The 18746-nt window shown below is 47.2% G+C and overlaps 1 protein-coding gene across 9 annotated transcripts in view; it reads left to right on the top strand.

Moving 5' to 3' along the window:
- Positions 1-18746, top strand: part of SDHA (succinate dehydrogenase complex flavoprotein subunit A) — a 47693-nt gene that overhangs the window by 8948 nt on the left and 19999 nt on the right. For 8 of the 9 annotated variants that reach the window (XR_004030382.1, XR_004030383.1, XM_030813862.1 and 5 more), the window contains 8 exons: positions 1411-1559; positions 4221-4345; positions 7125-7293; positions 8769-8964; positions 10387-10558; positions 14672-14790; positions 18115-18226; positions 18461-18591. Coding sequence is in view for 7 of the 9 variants with exons in the window: in XM_030813862.1 (XP_030669722.1) it covers positions 1411-1559; positions 4221-4345; positions 7125-7293; positions 8769-8964; positions 10387-10558; positions 14672-14790; positions 18115-18226; positions 18461-18591 (1173 nt within the window). In the remaining 2 variants the exon portion in view is untranslated. The remainder of the gene's footprint in view (positions 1-1410; positions 1560-4220; positions 4346-7124; positions 7294-8768; positions 8965-10386; positions 10559-14671; positions 14791-18114; positions 18227-18460; positions 18592-18746) is intronic. The other variant, XM_030813861.1, reaches the window with a different exon arrangement.

Raw genomic sequence — 18746 nt, forward strand, 5'->3', positions numbered from 1 at the left:
AATGGATTGGTTTTGCTTGTTTGTTTTGTTTTGTTTTTGAGACGGAGTCTCACCCTGTCACCCAGGCTAGAGTACAGCAGCGTGATCTCGGCTCACTGCAACCTCCACCTCCCAGATTCAAGCAATTCTCCTGCCTCAGCCTCCCGAGTAGCTAGGACTACAGGCGCACACCACCACGCCTGGCTAATTTTTTGTGTTTTAGTAAAGACAGGGTTTCCCATGTTGCCCAGGCTGGTCCCGAACTCCTGAGCTCCGGCAGTCCACCAGCCTCGGCCTCCCAAAGTGCTGGGATTGCAGGCATGAGCCACCATACCCAGCCATGGATTGTTTTAATATTAACTGTTATCACTGGACAAAGACTTGAGGTGACAATAGTTACTGGTAATCAGGGTCAACTTTGGCATGACCAAATAATATTCTGAACAGTATTGATTCAGAGGAATCAATATTCTGAACTTTGTTGTTTTCTGATGAATGGGGATGGATCATTAATTTGCAAGTTGTTAGGACACCAGTGACTTCTCTTGGCTGAGTGGATCGACAAGTGTGTGGTGGGAGGAGACACTGGCTCCGTCCGGAGCAGGAGCTGTCATGTGGGGAGCTGGCCCAGGCTTACGAGAGCAACTTGCACTGGCTGAGGGAACAGCAGGTCCAGGTGGGCAGCGCTGTCCAGTGCCTACCTTTCTGGGGCACCGGAATCTGCTGGTCTGCAACCATCCGCTTTGGTAGCTGCCAGCCACATGTGGCTGTTGCTGATGTGGCTGGTGTAGCTGAAGAGCTGAACGTTTTGATTTATTTTAATTAATTAAATGGTTATGTGTTGCCAGCAGCTCCCATCTGGGCTGTGACCCCATGGTCTGTGGACCTCACTCTGACACCAGACTGAGCAGAGCTGCATGCGGCCACCGGACAGTGTGGAGTGCCCCTTCGGGTTGTGTGGAAGTAGGAAATGTGTCACCAGAATAGGAGCTGTTGCTGCTGCGTTCTGTAGCACACTGTTTGTGCTGCTCGGCGTGGAATGCCCTCTCGGGCTCTGACAGTGTCGTTGACATTGTTGCTGATTTCCTTGGACTTACCTGGTCCATTTGGATCAAGTTCTTTCACCTATTCACATGAGCAGATATCACCTTAAAACCTTAAAGGTTGGGGCGGGGTCACGCTGATCCAGCATTGGGAGGCCAAGGGGGGGACCGAGGTCAGGAGACGGATCGGTGAACCCATCTCTATAAAAAAAAAATAGGGGCGGGTGCAGGGCTGTATCAGTATCGGAGAGGGAGGGGAGATGGGGACCGGGGGCGGGCTGCAGTGGCGAGATTGGCCACGCACTCCAGCCTGGCGCAGGCGAGACCCGTCTCAAAAAAAAACCTTAAAGGTTGGCTTAACACTTCCTGCCCTTTTTTTTCCTTTTAGTCTCTGCGATATGATACCAGCTATTTTGTGGAGTATTTTGCCTTGGATCTCCTGATGGAGAACGGGGAGTGCCGTGGTGTCATCGCACTGTGCATAGAGGACGGGTCCATCCATCGCATAAGAGCAAAGAACACTGTTGTTGCCACAGGGTAGGAATCTAATTTCTACTTTATTTCATTTACAAAAATGAATAAATTTCATTTAGAGTTTATTTTAATGAAAATCGAGGCATTGTAGAATAACAGTTCAGACACAGGCCTTGATATAACTGTGTGAGGGTGATGGCCTTTCCCAGCCGTGGTTCCTCACCTGTAAAGGGTGAGGACAGCAGCACCTGCCTCGGGATGAGAAAGCATGGCCCTCAGTAGACGGTAGTGGCTGCCATCAGGTTCACAGCTTACCTCTCCCGATTTTAGATGAGGAAACTGTGGTCCGAAGAGTCACATGGGATTTTCTGGCAAAATCTTTCTTGCTTTAGTGGGTACCGTGTTGATACTGATTCCTGGGATGGATAAGTCCTTCTTCACATAATGAAAATAAGTAACTTTAATTTTATACACTGTCAGTTACTTTAACCATTTTAAATGTTAAAAAGTGTCAGTACAGCCAAGGAAAAAATCAGCAAAACTACAGGTTGGGAAAAAATATTTTCCAAACCATATATCTAATAATATCTTACTATCTAAAATAGCAAAAAAAAAAAACCCTACTAAAAGCAACCTACTAAGCCCTACTAAAAAACAACCCTACTAAAAGTGGGCAAAGGACTTGAATAGGTATTTTTCCAGAGGAGACGTACAAATGGCCAACTGATGTATGAAAAAATGCTCAACATCACTAAGCACCAGAGAAATGCAAATTAAAACCCCAGCGAGTATCATCTCATCTCGCTCCAGTTAGAATGGCTGTTACCAAGAGGACAAAAGAGAGCAAGTGTTGGTGAGGATGTGGGGAAAAGGGAACCCTGTGTACTGTCTGTGGGAATGTAAATTAATACAACTATTATGGAAAAATCTGGAGGTTCCTCAAAATTCACAGGACTACCATGTGCTCCAGCAACCCCATTTCTGGGTGTATATCCAAAGGGCATGAAATCAGAAGCTCAAAGAGACACCTGGACGCCCATGTTCATTGCAGCGTTATTCACAATACCCGAGATAAGGAAACAACCTAAATATGTGTTGGTGTTTAATGACAATTGGTGTGTATACACAACTGAATACTATTCAGCTATGAAAACGAAGCAAATCCTGTCATGTGAGACAACGTGGATGAACCCAAAGTCAGTATGTTAAGTGAAATAAGCCAGGCACAGAAAGACAGATACTGCCTGTCACTCACATGTGGATCTAAAACAGTCACAACTCATAGAAACAGAGTAGGACAGTGGTTGCCAGGGGCTGGGGGAATGCAGACTTTGGCGATGCTGATTAAAAGTGTAACTTCCCGTTACAAGGTGAAGTTCTGAAGGTCTGATATACAACACGGTGACTATAGTTAATATTATACAGCATGGTGGCCAGAGTTAACATTATACAGCATGGTGGCTAGAGTTAAATTATCACATGGTGGCTAGAGTTAACTCATACAGCATGGTGGCTAGAGTTAACATCATACAGCATGGTGGCAGAGTTAACATCATACAGCATGGTGGCTAGAGTTAATATACAGCATGGTGGCTAGAGTTAATATTATACAGCATGGTGGCTAGAGTTAATATACAGCATGGTGGCTAGAGTTAAATATACAGCATGGTGGCTAGAGTTAATATACAGCATGGTGGCTAGAGTTAATATTATACAGCATGGTGGCTAGAGTTAATATACAGCATGGTGGCTAGAGTTAAATATACAGCATGGTGGCTAGAGTTAATATACAGCATGGTGGCTAGAGTTAATATTATACAGCATGGTGGCTAGAGTTAACATACAGCATGGTGGCTAGAGTTAACATCATACAGCATGGTGGCTAGAGTTAATATTATAACTTGAAATTTGTGAAGAGAGTAGACCTTAGGCGTCTGTATCTCCAAAAAAAGGATAATTGTATGAGGTGATAGATGTGTATTAACTTGATTGTGTCATCATTTCACAAAATATACCCAATCATCACACTGTACACCTTAAATATATAGTTTTTTTTTTTTAATTCATCAATCATACCTCAGTAAATCTGGGGGAAAAAAAAATCCATAAAAATTTTAAAATTTTCATTATAAAAGTAGTATATGCTTATTGGGGAAACCTTTTGAACAGCACAAACCTAAAATACAAATAGGGCCAGGTGCACGGTGGCTCATGCCTGTAATCCCAGCACTTTGGGAGGCCAAAGTGGGAGGATCACTTGAGGTCAGGAGTTCGAGACCAGCCTGGCCAACATGGCGAAACCCCATCTCTACTAAAAATACAAAAATTAACTGGGCATGGTGGTGCACACCTGTAATCCCAGTCACTCGGGAGGCCGAGGCGGAAGAATCACTTGAACCTGGGAGCCGGAGGTTGCTGTGAGCCGAGATCGTGCCACCATACTCCAGCCTGGGCGACAGAGTTAGATCCTATCTCAAAATAAATAAATAAAATACAAATGGAAGTCCTTTCGCTGATCCTAGGCTTCTATCCTACCTGCACAGGTAGCAGCACCACTGGCGTGGCCCCCAGTGATGTGTGTGGGGTGTGCGTGAGTAGGGGGTTGTGTGCACACAGCACTGAGAAGACGGTGCCGGGGGCTGCCGTGTCCATTCTGTGATCTCACCAGACAGGAGGTCCGGACGTGGGCCGCTGTGTGCAGTCACTGCTGTCTGTTGTTTCCAGAGGCTACGGGCGCACCTACTTCAGCTGCACGTCTGCCCACACCAGCACCGGCGACGGCACGGCCATGATCACCAGGGCGGGACTTCCTTGCCAGGACCTAGAGTTTGTTCAGTTCCACCCCACAGGTAGGGCAGAACGCCTTGCCTGGCAGGCGTTCGGCTTGTGTGTGTCCCGTAAGCGTGTGGTGCCTACTCATTGCTTTTCCATAGTTTTATGTAATAACATGGTTTCAAAGATCGGCTTCCTCAGCTCTCAGGTCCTAACTTCAATGTCATTTCCTTAAGGAGACTTTTCCCACACTTCCCTTCCCCTAAGGCAGTTTGGGCCACCGGTCTTATGCATTTCTCAAGAGTCCTAAACCCTGCCTTGTTGATACTTAAAGCCAGCAGTAAAGCAGGGATTGAGGCCGGGCGCGGTGGCTCACGCCTGTAATCCCAGCACTTTAGGAGGCCAAGGCGGGCAGATCACCTGAGGTCAGGAGTTCCAGACCAGCCTGACTAACATGATGAAACCTCATCTCTACTAAAAATACAAAAATCAGCTGGGCGTGGTGGCATGTACCTGTAATCCCAGCTACTTGGGAGGCTGATGTGGGAGGAATGCTTGAACCTGGGAGGCAGAGGTTGCAGTGAGCCAAGATCACGCCACTGCACTCCAGCCTGGGCCACAGAGTAAGACTCCGTCTCAAAATAAAAAAAAAGTAAAGCAGGGATTGTTCAGTGTCCCTCTTCGCAGCGAGGTCGTCAGCTCCTCGGGCAGGCAGGTCTTCTCATTAACTGGGGTGCTCCATGCCCAGCACATGGCAGGGTCTCCATCGGGGTTTACTGAGTGAGCATTCTGAGAGCTGGGAGAATGCCGTGGAAGCGAGAAGCAGCACAGGCAGATTCAGCTTTGTAGGAGAACATGGAGCTTCTGCGATAACGGGATGTGAAGTTAGGACACAGCCGTGACAGAACCCTATGTGACGTTGGGCGTTGGGCTCAGCCCACATGACCACTGAGGGAGCTTGTTGTGGGGAAGGTAAACTCGTCTTGGGGACGTCTGACGGTTGCGGTTACGAATGTGCAATTCGGAGACATTAACACAGAAATGACAGTTGAAGTCTTGAGTTTGGGGGAGGTTCTTCGAATGAGTCAGAGAGAGACACACACACATCTGCCTCTTGTTCGAGGTGACTCATCCTGGACTTCTCTGGGTTGCTTTTCTGACCTGTGGACGACGGAGACCCCTGGAGTGGTGCTAAAGAACCAGACCTGTGTCTTCTCTTAGTCAGTGTCAGCTTTCTGATCCCTGGAAGGGAAGAAAACAAGAAATGAATTTGTTGTAGGTGTTTTTTTTTTTTTAATTTGTTTAGAGACGGGGTCTTGCTCTGTTGCCCAGGCTGGAGTGCAGTGGAGCAGTCTTGGCTCACTGCAGCCTTTGTCTCCCAGGCTCAAACGATCCTTCCACCTCAGCCTCCCAAACAGCTGGGACTACAGCCATGTTACCATGCCCAGCTAAGTTTTGAGGGTTTTTTTGTTTTTGGTAGAGACAGGGTGTCACCATTTTCCCCAGGCTGGTCTCAAACTCCAGGGCTTAGGCGATCCTCCTGCCTCAGCCCCTCAGAGTGCTGGGATTATAGCCATGAGCCACTGCACCCAGCCTGTTGTATTTTTTATTGCTGTTTTTAATCAATAAAATGTCACTGAGCCCTGAATTCCATCTGTAATTTGCTTAGAGCTCCACTTCTCATGCTTTGTCTTCAATATGTGAGAAGTAATCCACAGAAAAAAGAGCATTGAAACTTAGAAAATCAAAAGGCAGGTGAGATGCAAGAATCACATTCTTGTTTTAAAAGCAAGATTGCCCTTTTTGTATACTAATAAAAATTGTAGCTTTTAAAATACATTTAGTTTAGGGTTTTCTATGTCCTTTGTTAAAATTCGAGAGCTTGGCACGCCCTGTTTCTCATCGCACCGAGGAGTCACAGAGCCGCTGTTTGGAGCACAGGCCGCCGGACTGCCCAGGTTTGGGTTTGAGCTCTGTCCTCAGCTGCATGACTGGATGTTACCAAGCGTTAATTTGCTTGTCACTGAGAAAGGGGGTCGTACACCCAGAGTTGTTGTAAGACTTAAACGAGTTAATATGGGGAAAGCAGCTAGAACTGCCCATAGCAAGTGCAGTGTAAATATTACCTAAAATAATCATTATTACTGTCCTTGCCACTGTTTGAGTAATTTAGATATGAATTCTCCAAGCTAGCATTCTTAACTAGTCACCACAGTATCATAGTGCAAAAGAATGTTCAAAAATTTTTTTTTTTTTTGAGACGGAGTCTCGCTTTGTCGCCCAGGCTGGAGTGCAGTGGCGCGATCTCGGCTCACTGCAAGCTCCGCCTCCCGGGTTCACGCCATTCTCCTGCCTCAGCCTCTCCAAGTAGCTGGGACTACAGGCGCCCGCCACCACGCCCGGCTAATTTTTTGTATTTTTAGTAGAGACAGGGTTTCACCGTGGTCTCGATCTCCTGACCTCGTGATCCGCCCGCCTCGGCCTCCCAAAGTGCTGGGATTACAAGCGTGAGCCACCGCGCCCGGCAAGAATGTTCAAAAATTAAAACAAAATTTGAGGCATGTGATGTACACCGGGCTGTAATCAGAGTATTGGCCAGAGGTCTGTGGGCCGGCCTTTCTCCTCACTGGGGACGCCGCTCTGCCCCAGCCTCTGCTGCAGCTGTCAGCCTTGTCCGTGCTTTTTGTTATCCAGACTTTCTACTGTATCTTAACTGTTCTTTCTATTCAGTTTTGCATATAATGCCTTCTGCATATCTTTTTCCTCTCTCCCCCAAAAAATATCTTGAAAAAAATAATGCATTTGAAATAGAGACCTAGCAATTGTTAGGTTTTAAATGTGTGTGATTTTTTGCAGGCATATACGGTGCTGGTTGTCTCATTACGGAAGGATGTCGTGGAGAGGGAGGGATTCTCATTAACAGTCAAGGCGAAAGGTTTATGGAGCGATACGCCCCTGTCGCGAAGGACCTGGCATCTAGAGATGTGGTGTGTCGGTCGATGACTTTGGAGATCCGTGAAGGAAGGTGCGTGTGATTTACCACCATCGCTGTCTGAGCGGGCACACGGGCCGGGGTTGTTTCTGTGAGTTTCAGCACCGCTCGCCCTCACCTTCGGGTGCAGGCACACGTGCACAGCCACCTCTGTCAGCTGCTGGCAGGCGTCTATTAGTCTGATATTTTCCTAAAGACCTACATTTTGAAAATTTTAGCCAGTTTCTTTCTCACATCTGTGGAACAGAGTTTCTCTTAGTGTGTGTGAGTATGTGACGGAGTATGGGAGAGAGAGACACACCCAACCGGAAGTCGGCATGTGGGCCTTGGGTGTCATGTCTGATACCCACAGAGGTTTTTGGCAGCTTTCAAAGTGTGCGGGTTATTTGGCTTTCAGTAAAACAATTTGCAGCTCTTTCATTGCCTGACCCTGTTCTTTAACGTAATGACACTTGCTAAATATCTGCGGGTATGGCCTTTAGAGGTTTTACATTTTTATATTTAAAAAAACAGAGAACTCAGGCCAGGCACGGTGGCTCATGCCTGTAATCTCAGCACTTTGGGAGGCCGAGGCGGGCGGATCAGGAGGTCAGGAGATCAAGACCATCCTGACTAACACGGTGAAACCCCGTCTCTACTAAAAATACAAAAAATTAGCTGGGCATAGTGGTGGGTGCCTGTAGTCTCAGCTACTCGGGAGGCTGAGGCAGGAGAATAGCGTGAACCCGGGAGGCGGAGCTCGCAGTGAGCTGAGATCACACCACTGCACTCCAGCCTGGGCGACAGAGCAAGACTCCGTCTCAAAAACAAAAACAAAACAGAGAAGTCAAATGGTCTTTTGGAATATGATGGCCCTCCGTACCCATTGGTTCCACATGTGTGGTTTCAACCATGTATTGAAAATAAATTTGCTTCCTTACAACTATGCACTGTTTTTCCTTGTCATTGTTCCCTAAACAACACAGTGTAACAACTATTTACTAGCATTTACATTGTACTGGGTACTATGAGTAATCCTGGAGTTGTTGTAAAACTTAAATGTAAAACTTTAAATGAGGATGATTTAAAGTATAGAGGAGGATGTGCATAGGTTATATGCAAATACTCTCCCATTTTATATTAGTGACTTGAGCATCCACGGATTTTGGTATCCGTGGGGGTCCTGGACCGAACCTGCCACGGATACGCAGGGGCGACTGTATTTGGCAGAGGCCTTTCTAATGCTCTTACCAAGGACAGCCGCAGCAGGCTGTGATCCCTGAGACGAGTGTCAGTTCAGTGAGGGCAGAGTTTTTGTTCTGGTTCTCAGCTGTGTCCCAGCACCTAGGATTATCCTTGGCACACAGAAGATGCTTAGAAAAGATTCGATGAGAGGGTGACCATACATGAGGGGAAATTTTCCTCAGTATCAAAACATGTTGAAACTCACAGGCTTCCAAGATGACGTATTCTCAGGTCTCCTGCCGTTGCCGTTCTCTGCCTTATGTGATGGTGTTCTGTCTTACCAGAGGCTGTGGCCCTGAGAAAGATCACGTCTACCTGCAGCTGCACCACCTCCCTCCAGAGCAGCTGGCCACGCGCCTGCCCGGCATTTCAGAGACAGCCATGATCTTCGCTGGCGTGGACGTCACGAAGGAGCCGATCCCTGTCCTCCCCACTGTGCATTATAACATGGGCGGCATTCCCACCAACTACAAGGGGCAGGTGATGGTGCTGGCTCCTCCTCCACAGCTGGAAAGAAGGCTGGGACATCGGGGCCCACCTCGCGGTTGTCTCTAGATCTTAGAGGAAGAGACAGATGTTTCCTTCAAGAAAGTACTGTATTGTTTTCTAGGTCGCACTTTAAATTTCTATCACTGGAGGATGGAGCGGGGCTTAGTAATTTATTCCTCCTTAGTAAACTGTCATAGATAACATCATTTGCAGCTTTTTCCATTTTGTAATTACTTTCCTATATGATCTTGTGTTATTTCTAATGATCTTCTACATCGAGGGATCTTTATAATTCCTATTTCTAATGATCTTGTACCTTTGAGTGGTTTGAGGTTCACACAGAGCTTGTCAGTCACTTAGGCTCCTTGTTGGGCGAGGTGGGTGGAAGCTGTTAGTTTCCCTGCGTAGATGAAGAGGTGAACAGGGGGTAGAAGAGTGTGGAACATCAGTCTCCCCTGCTGATGTTCCTCCACCTGCCATGCTCCCGGGTCTGAGCTGGAGCACAGGTGGTGAGGGCCTCGGGAACATGGGACACGGGGCACAGTCGCAGATGCTGACCCTGGAGGTCCTCTGACCTGCTTGTAACAGCAGGTGCTCAGGGGCAGAGGGGAAACTGAGGGATACATTCGGAAGCTTCCCTCTGAAGAAGAGTAGCTGTGGTCCTTACTTCCCTCTTAGATACGGTCTTCCCTCTCTTTTTTTTCTTGGAGATGGGGTCTCACTCTGTTGCTTCGGCTGGAGAGCAGTAGCATGATCTCGGCTCACTGCAACCTCCGCCTCCCAGGTTCAAGTGATTTTTCCACCTCAGCCTCCCTAGTAGCTAGGATTACAGGCACCCGCCATCATGCCCCACTAATTTTTGTATTTTTATTTTTATTATTATTTTTTTTTTTTGAGACGGAGTCTTTCTCTGTCCCCCAGGCTGGAGTGCAGTGGCGCGATCTCGGCTCACCACAACCTCCACCTCCTGGGTTCACGCCATTCTCCTGCCTCAGCCTCCCGAGTAGCTGGGACTACAGGAGCCCACCACCACGCCCAGCTAATTTTTTGTATTTTTAGTACAGACGGGGTTTCACCGTGTTAGCCAGGATGGTCTCGATCTCCTGACCTCGTGATCCGCCCGCCTCGGCCTCCCAAAGTGCTGGGATTACAGGCTTGAGCCACCGTGCCCAGCTGTATTTTTAATAGAGATGGGGTTTCACCATGTTAGCCAGACAGGTCTTGAACCCCTGACCTCAGGTGATCCACCTACCTCAGCCTCCCAGAGTGCTGGGATTACAGGTGTGAGCCACTGCATGCCTGGCCTACTTCCCTCTCTTTCTCTGACCTGCAGCACAGACACCCTGTTGGGGGAGGTGGGCTGGTGGAGGTATGGGCACCTTGACATTTCACCTGGAATCTTCCTTTTCACAGGTCCTGAGGCACGTAAATGGCCAGGATCAGATTGTGCCTGGCCTGTACGCCTGTGGGGAGGCCGCCTGTGCCTCGGTACATGGTGCCAACCGGCTCGGGGCAAACTCTCTCTTGGACCTGGTTGTCTTTGGTCGGGCATGTGCCCTGAGCATCGAAGAGTCATGCAGGCCTGGTAAGTGTTTTCTTCAGGAGCCAGACTATTTGAGAAGGCGCTGGAAGTTACAAAGTCTTTTTTCTTTTTTTTTGAGACAGGGTCAGCCCAGGCTGGAGGGCAGTGGCACAGTCAAAGCAGCCTCAACCTCCTGGGCTCAAGCAGTCCTCAACACCTCAACCTTCAGAGTCCCAAGTAGCAGGGACTGCAGATATGCACCATCACACCTGGCTAATTTTTTTAAAAATGTTTTTTGTAGAGACAGGGTCTCACAATGTTGCCCAGGCTGGTCTTGAACTCCTAGACTCAAACAGTCCTTCTGCCTCAGCTTCCCAAAGTATCGGGATTATAGGCATGAGCCACTGCACCCAGCCGGTTACAAAGCCTTGATTTGTTACTGGAAATTTGCTTAGTGATCATACAGAGGTAGTCCGGGTTTTTTTTCCCTAGAAGTGATTAAACTGAGAAATCCAGAGATTATATGGTGGTAAATGTTGAGACTACATAGAGGCTGGTTGGGGATCTTAACAGTTAAGGTGACATTTTTGGGGTTACATTTTTTTAAAAAAATTATTTTGCAGTCATTATGTTCTGCTTAGAAAAAGCACTATTAGGAAGTTGTTATTTTTAGGGGAAGTTCATTACATATTACTTGCCTGATTAAAAATAACTTATTTACAATGAAATATTTTAAATAGTTGGCATGAATGAATATGTAACTTCTTGATACTTAGAAAAATAATTTAGGCCATTCTAAAAACAAAGTACAGCTAACCTCTATTAGAGGAGAAGGGATGACTTACAGTGAACAGGATTCCCACCCTCTACGGACAGATTGGATTTCACTTGCTGGTTTTCTTTTCATGATAGCATCAAATAATGTGCAGGAGAAGAAATACCGTGTGTGGGAGTGTGAGTCTTACGTGCACTAAGAACAGGACAGTTAGCATCGCTCCCACCTCAGAGATGTTCACGGTGGTTATCCAGCCTCGTGTGCTCAGAACAGCGTGAGGTGGATGAGGCACTGGTGGACGTTTGTGTGGCAAGGATGGTGGGACCCCAGGCCCACGTTCTTCCCGTTACCTTTCTCTGGTGTTAACTGTTAGCATCATTTCTGCTGTTTTTATACAACAGGTGCTTTTTGTATGGATTCAAGTGAAATAAAAACTAGCACTGCCATAACTTATAAACATGCCCTCTTTTATATCTGTAGTTAGAAAGGTACAGATAGTATTAAAAGGGTGGCTTACTTCAGACACTCTGTCTCTGTGGATCTGACCACAGCCCAGGAGGCCAGCACACGCAGAGCTGGCGTCTTATCCCAGGCCGTTGCTGATCATCGGCGAAGGCGGAGTTCAGGTCCATCGTTCCTCACGCCACAGGTTGTGCTTGTCTCACTCCATAGCCCTGCACTTTGTAGCAGTGAGGACTGATACGACTTCTCTCAGAGCCATGTAGAAATTTTGAGCTTCTCTTTCTTTGAAAATGCAAAAAAGAGCATTTTGTAAGAATACCCTATACTTTACATCTGAGAAACCTCATACATGCAGCATCTCATGCAGAATGCTGTGGAGTCAGACTCAAAAGGCTGCACACCTGTGGTTCTGTTGATATGACATTCTGGAAAAGGCACATCTAGGGAAGAAAAGGTATTGGTGGTTGCCAGAGGCTGTTTCCTGATTGTGCTGATACTTACAGACACAGCTCTGTGTGTCAAAATTTGAAAAACCCTACACTAAAAATGATGAGTTTATTTTACTGTATCTTTGTGCTTTAATTTTTAAAAATGAAAAGGAAAGAAAAAATGCGTGTAGCATCACCACTTCTCCCCCACCCCCCTCCAAAAAAGAATACATACATATATATATATATATATATATATATATATATATATTTTTTTTTTTTAGAGCTAGTCTCCCTCTGTTGCCCAGGCTGGAGTGCAGTGGTACGATCAGATGCATGCCACCACACTTGGCTAATTTTTAAAAATATTTTGTAGGGACAGGGTCTCCCTGTGTTGCCCAGGATGGTCTTGAACTCCTGGTCTCAAGTGATCCTCCTGTCTCAGCCTCCCAAAGTGGTTATATGCATCTATACATGTGTTAAAATTGGTAGAACTGAGGCTGGGTGCAGTGGCCCACACCCATAATCCCACCAATTTGGGAGGCCAAGGCAGACAGATTGCTTGAGCTCAGGAGTTCGAGACCAGCTTGGGCAAGGTGGTGAAACCCCGTCTCTACCAAAAATACAAAAATTATCTGGGCATGGTGGCTCACACCTGTGTAGTCCCAGCTACTTGGGAGGCTGAGGTGGGAGGATTGCTAGAGCCTGGAAGGTGGAGGTTGCAGTGAGCCGAGATCACACCACTGCACTCAAGCCTGGGCAAGAGAGGGAGGAGACACCGTCTCAAAAAAAGAAAAAATAAATTGTAGAATTGTCCACCAAAAGACAAAAGTCAATTTTACTGAATGATCAGTTTTTAAAGTGTTATTATCAAAAGGAAGAGAAACACCAGCGAGCCTGGAAGCATTTGAGCAGACCCTCAAGAGACCCACAGCCTGGGCCCGGGGAGAGGCGGGTCCTGGGGAGAGGCATGGGCGTGGGCGGGGCCTGTCTGACTCCTGCATGTCATACCTCCTACCTCCTGCATGTTGAAGAAAATATATATGATGTTATAAAAAAAAAAACTTTAAAACTTTTTTCAAGGCCGGGTGTGGTGGCTCACGCTTGTAATCCCAGCACTTTGGGAGGCTGAGGTGGGCGGATCACGAGGTCAGGAGATCGAGGCCACGGTGAAACCCCGTCTCTACTAAAAAAAATACAAAAAATTAGCCGGGCATGGTGGCAGGCGCCTATAGTCCCAGCTACTCGGAGAGGCTGAGGCAGGAGAATGGCGTGAACCTGAGAGGCGGAGCTTGCAGTGAGCCGAGATTGCGCCACTGCACTCCAGCCTGGGCAACAGAGCGAGACTCCATCTCAAAAAAAAAAACAAACTTTTTTCAAGACATCGTGGAAACACAAGAGTTGCAAATCTTGGCCGTGCGCAGTGACTCACACATGTGATCCCAGCACGTTGGGAGGCCGAGGCAGGTGGCTCACCTGAGGTCAGGAGTTCGAGACCAGCCTGGCCAACATGGTGAAACCCCATCTCTACTGAAAATACAAAAATTAGCCAGGTATGGTGGCATACTCCTGTAGTCCCAGCTACTCTGGAGGCTGAGGCGGGAGGATTGCTTGAACCAGGAGGTGGAGGTTGCAGTGAGCCGAGATGGTGCCACTGCACTCCAGCCTGGGCTACAGAGCAAAATTCCATCTCAAAAAAAAAAAAAAAAAAATTGCAAATCTTGAAGTGTAGGTGAGAGCACACAGGAGTCCAAATCAGCAGGTGACTTTCAAGCACACAGCAGCCACCTTCCTCCCCCTAATGCGAAGGACAGTGGGGTGGCTGGCCCCTTGGGACCACCATCTGGAAGGTATCTTTTTTCCCTTAGTGGAGTGACATTTATAGACACTTAATGTATATAAATTTGTATACATTTAATTTTTTTTTTTTTTTTAAGACAGGGTCTCGCTCTGTTGCCCAGGCTGGAGTGCAGTGGCACAATCTCGGCTCACTGTAACCTCCACCTTTCGGGTTGAAGCAGTTCTCGTGCCTCAGCCTCCCAAGTAGCTGGGATTATAGGCGCGTGCCACCATACCCAGATAATTTTTGTGTTTTTAGTAGAAATGAGGTTTTGCCACGTTGGCCAGGCTGCTCTTGAATTCCCGACCTCAAGTGATCCACCTACCTCGGTCTCCTAAAGTGCTGGGATTACAGGCGTGAGCCACTGCACCCGGCCTACACTTAATTTTTTAATTTTAGAGATGATTTCTAGTTTATTCACTCTAAGATCACTTAATGGATATCTACTGTGTGCCGACAGTTTTGCGTTTCATGTCTGTTCTTTAAAATTGGCCCCAACTCAACAGATGGCCTCAGATGTAGGGTGGGCTGGCAGTGTGTTAGCTCAGGAGACTTACACAGTTTGCAGGCTCCTTGAGCGGCTGTGCTACATATTTGTGTGTCATTCTAAATCCATTTGGTTTTTTAAAACGGTTTTCAAAAGTTAAATTATAGCTTTTTGTTTGTTTTAGGAGATAAAGTCCCTCCAATTAAACCAAACGCTGGGGAAGAATCTGTCATGAATCTTGACAAATTGAGATTTGCTGATGGAAGCATAAGAACATCAGAACTGCGACTCAGCATGCAGAAGGTAAGAGCCTGGACTCGCTCTGGAGTGAGCAGGCTGGCTGCATACCTGGCCCTGCACTGGTTTTGTTTTTTTTAAAAATAGATTTAAGGGGATGCAGGTGCAGTTTTGTGTGGATGTACTGTGAGGTGGTGGAGTCTGGGCTTTTCATGTACCCATCACCCAAGTCGTGTATGTTGTACCCAGCAGGTAATTGCTCATCCCCACCCCTCCCGCGTTTTGGAGCCCCCAGTCTGTTAGTCCACTGTGTGTGTCTATGTGTACTCACCGTTCAGCTCCCACTTCCAAGTGAGAATGTGTGACACTTGACCTTCTGAGTCACTTCGCTTAGGATAGTGACCTCCCGTTCCATCCATGTGGCTGCAGAAGACATGATTGCATTCTTTTTTTATGGCTGAGTAGTATTTCATGGTATATATGTGCCACATTTTCTTCATCTGGTCATCCGTTGATGGGCACTTAGGTTGATTCCATGACTTTGCTGTTGTGACTAGTGCTGCGATAAACATACGAGGCTGCACCAGTATCTGGAGGTAAACAGCAGTAGGACGTACTCCTCACTATATCAAGAATACGAAAGAGACTAGAAGTGCACTTCTTTTCCACATAGAAGGTCAGCAGGCTAGGGCAGAATTAGTGACCGCTTAGCATCCAGGACAGCCTCCTGTGGTTCACTCGTGTGTGCTTGGGCGTGACCTCCGTGCCCTGACCATCGCTGGCTGTCATGGATGAATCACAGCGTGGAGGAGAAGGAACTGCAGGACCGCCAGAGGAGCTCAGTCTCCAGGAGGGTAGCTTTCTCTTAGAGGTTTCCTGGAGTTCAACACAACCCTGGTGCTTACATCTCAGGCCCAGATATTGATCATGTCATCACGCCTGGCTTCCAGCAGCTCGGAAATGTCTTTAAGCTGGGCCTGTTGCTGCCCCTAAATATACCTGGAAGAGAGGGAGAGTGGGCGGCAGGGGGAAACTGATCTGTGTGGCCTGTGCTGCTGGGAGTCGGTCCAGTAGGACCGTCCATGATGATGGAAATGTTCTGAATGTTTGCCGTCCAGTATGGCAGCCATTAGCCATGGGGCTATGGAGAACCTGATATATAGTCAGTCTAAGAAACTGAATTCCTTTAATAAGAAGGGTTCTTGTCCATGAATGACATCTCTTGCCTATGATTTGCAAGAATTTCTGCATATTTTCTAAAAAGAAGTCCATTGCTTTAGTCCTATTCTGAAAGGCATTTGGTGTTAGACATGAGAACAGGTTCCCTGCTGACATTTTCAGAGGCCTTTGCCCTTCAGTCTTCAAGTGAGGCTGGGCTTGAGGGGGGCTTTGTGGAACGGTGAGAAGAACAGCGTGACTAAGGCACAGAAGGCTGAGTGATGCCCTGCAGTACTTTTGTAGGGTTGGAGGCCAGCTGGGAAAGAAGGAACCATTGCATTAGAGAATGGGAACATGCCTTCAGATACAGAAATGGCGAATCCATGAGATGGTTTGAAGTGAGAATACTAGAAGCATTCCCACCAAACAAGGTGTGTCTTGGTGCCTGCTGTATCCCAGGCTCCATGAGATGCTGGAGTTGGCACTGAACAGAGCTTCCTGTGCTTGTGGAAATGCGTTTTGTTGGGGAAGGGATTTTTCTGTTGACTCCGGCTATTAATAGTAAGAAGCAAAAAAAGAAATGAGGTAAATTGTTGGGAACAGGCCCCCAAATCTGGCCCAGAACTGGCCAGAAACAAAATCTCTGAAGCATGTGACATGCTCGTGATGGCCATGACGCCCATGCTGGAAGGTTGTGGGTTTACTGGAATGAGGGCAAGGAACACCTGGCCCACCCAGGGCGGGAAAACCGCTTAAGGCGTTCTTAAACCACAAACAATAGCATGAGCAATTTGTGCCTTAAGGACGTGTTCCTTCTGCAGATAACTAGCCAGAACCCATCCCTTTGTTTCCCGTAAGGAATACTTTTAGTAAATCTTATGACTGGCTTGCTGTCAATAAATATGTGGGTAAATCTCTGTTTGAGGCTCTCAGCTCTGAAGGCTGTGAGACCCTGATTTCCCACTCCACACGCTCTATTTCTGTGTGTGTGTCTTTAATTCCTCTAGCGCCACTGGGTTAGGATCTTCACAACTGAGCTGGTCTCAGCAGTAAATATTGAAAAGGAATAGATACAATTGCTATTATTTACAGATAGAATTTCCAAAAAATTCCCAGGGAATAAACTGAAAAACTAACAAAACAAGAATATAGTAAGGTGTCTGGGTAAGAGATTTGTATCTAAAAATCAGTAGCTTTGCAATGTGCCAGCAGTAATCTGCTCAGACATCAGTAAATATCTCATTCACATTTCAAAAAAACCTGAAAATACCCTGAAATAATGTAACCAGAGATACAAAAAAAGGACATGAAAACGTGGCTGCTGAAGTACATGAAAGAACGTAATACTAGATTCTGAGATGCAATGTTTTTCATTTGTTCTTCCTGAAAAACCATTAGGTTGATGTGCATTACAGTGTTACAATTATGTATGAGTCTAAGGAAAATCAGATGAAATGTCCAAATTAAACCATGAAGGTGCGTTGGTAGAGGAAGAGACAGTTAGGGTCAGTGGAGCAAAGCAGAGTTAGAGGGAGAAGCAAGGAGGAGGAGGGATCACGGAGGTGGTGCCTGTCTGTCCCACAGGAAGCAAAAGCTGACGCCCAGTTCCCAGCATACCTACAGTAAACTTCAGGTCCACTGCATAGCATGTTTCTCACCACAGTAAAACTATGAAGGAACTCAGTGTACAAGGAACTTCTACAAAATAGGCAAAAGACAGTAGCCAGACAGGCCAAGGGCCCCAGCCACCCACGCCCCTCCCTCTCCTTGAAGACCTTTGGCTCCAACCTGACCATCACCAGGGCTCTGCTCAGCTCCTCCTAGTGTGTATCACCACAGGGCTGCTGGCTCATGTCACGTTGACCACCAGACCCCACGTCAGGAGTCCCACCAGGGGTGTAGGGAGGCAGCGCTGCCTGGTTGGCCACGGAGCCGTATGGAACATGGTGCCATAGTCTGCTTGGAGTCCTGGACCCTGGCTGTATCCCGCTGGAAAGGATGTGTGTGGGTCTAAGATGTGTATGTAATAGAAGCATTACATTTATTTATTCAGAAGCTTTAGTCAAAACTTCATTTTTAAGTTCAGAGTAATAAACTCATAGTCTGAATTTCCTAATTTTTCTGTTTAATTTACATAAACGAAATGCAAAACAACAGGTCTAAAAGTTAAGCAGTTCTTGGTATGGCTGCTTCTATGGATTAAAAGTTTACAAATAATATTTTGTGCCACAGTCAATGCAAAATCATGCTGCCGTGTTCCGTGTGGGAAGCGTGTTGCAAGAAGGTTGTGGGAAAATCAGCAAGCTCTACAGAGACCTGAAGCACCTGAAGACGTTCGACCGGGGTGAGCAGACAGCGAGCTCTGTGCACACTGTTGGGCCCTGCCTTCTGCAGGGTGGGCTGGTGTCTGTCCCGTCAGTGCTGACTTAGTTCCGTGCTTGCTGTCTGGATGGGTCCTGGTCCTCAGCTATAAAGCTGCAACCAGTGACTCCATGGACTAGCAGGCCCAGGCTGACAGCTCGGAGGGCCCATGTGACTGGGTCCCGCCTGCCCCTGATGGAACTTTTTGTGTCCCCAGGAATGGTCTGGAACACAGACCTGGTGGAGACCCTGGAGCTGCAGAACCTGATGCTGTGTGCGCTGCAGACCATCTACGGAGCAGAGGCGCGGAAGGAGTCACGGGGCGCGCACGCCAGGGAAGACCACAAGGTGCGCCTTCTCGCCACGCCCACCTGCACCTGCCTTTTCCTCCCACCTGGTGGGACTCAGCCCCACCCCTACATTTTCTCTACATTTTATTTCGTTTCCCCAAAAGTAAATCCAAAAAATGCCTTTTTCCCCCCAGTAACTTTGATCCCTGGGTT

This window comes from Nomascus leucogenys, chromosome 6 (assembly GCF_006542625.1).
Source record: "Nomascus leucogenys isolate Asia chromosome 6, Asia_NLE_v1, whole genome shotgun sequence".
In the NCBI taxonomy this organism is placed as follows: domain Eukaryota; kingdom Metazoa; phylum Chordata; class Mammalia; order Primates; family Hylobatidae; genus Nomascus; species Nomascus leucogenys.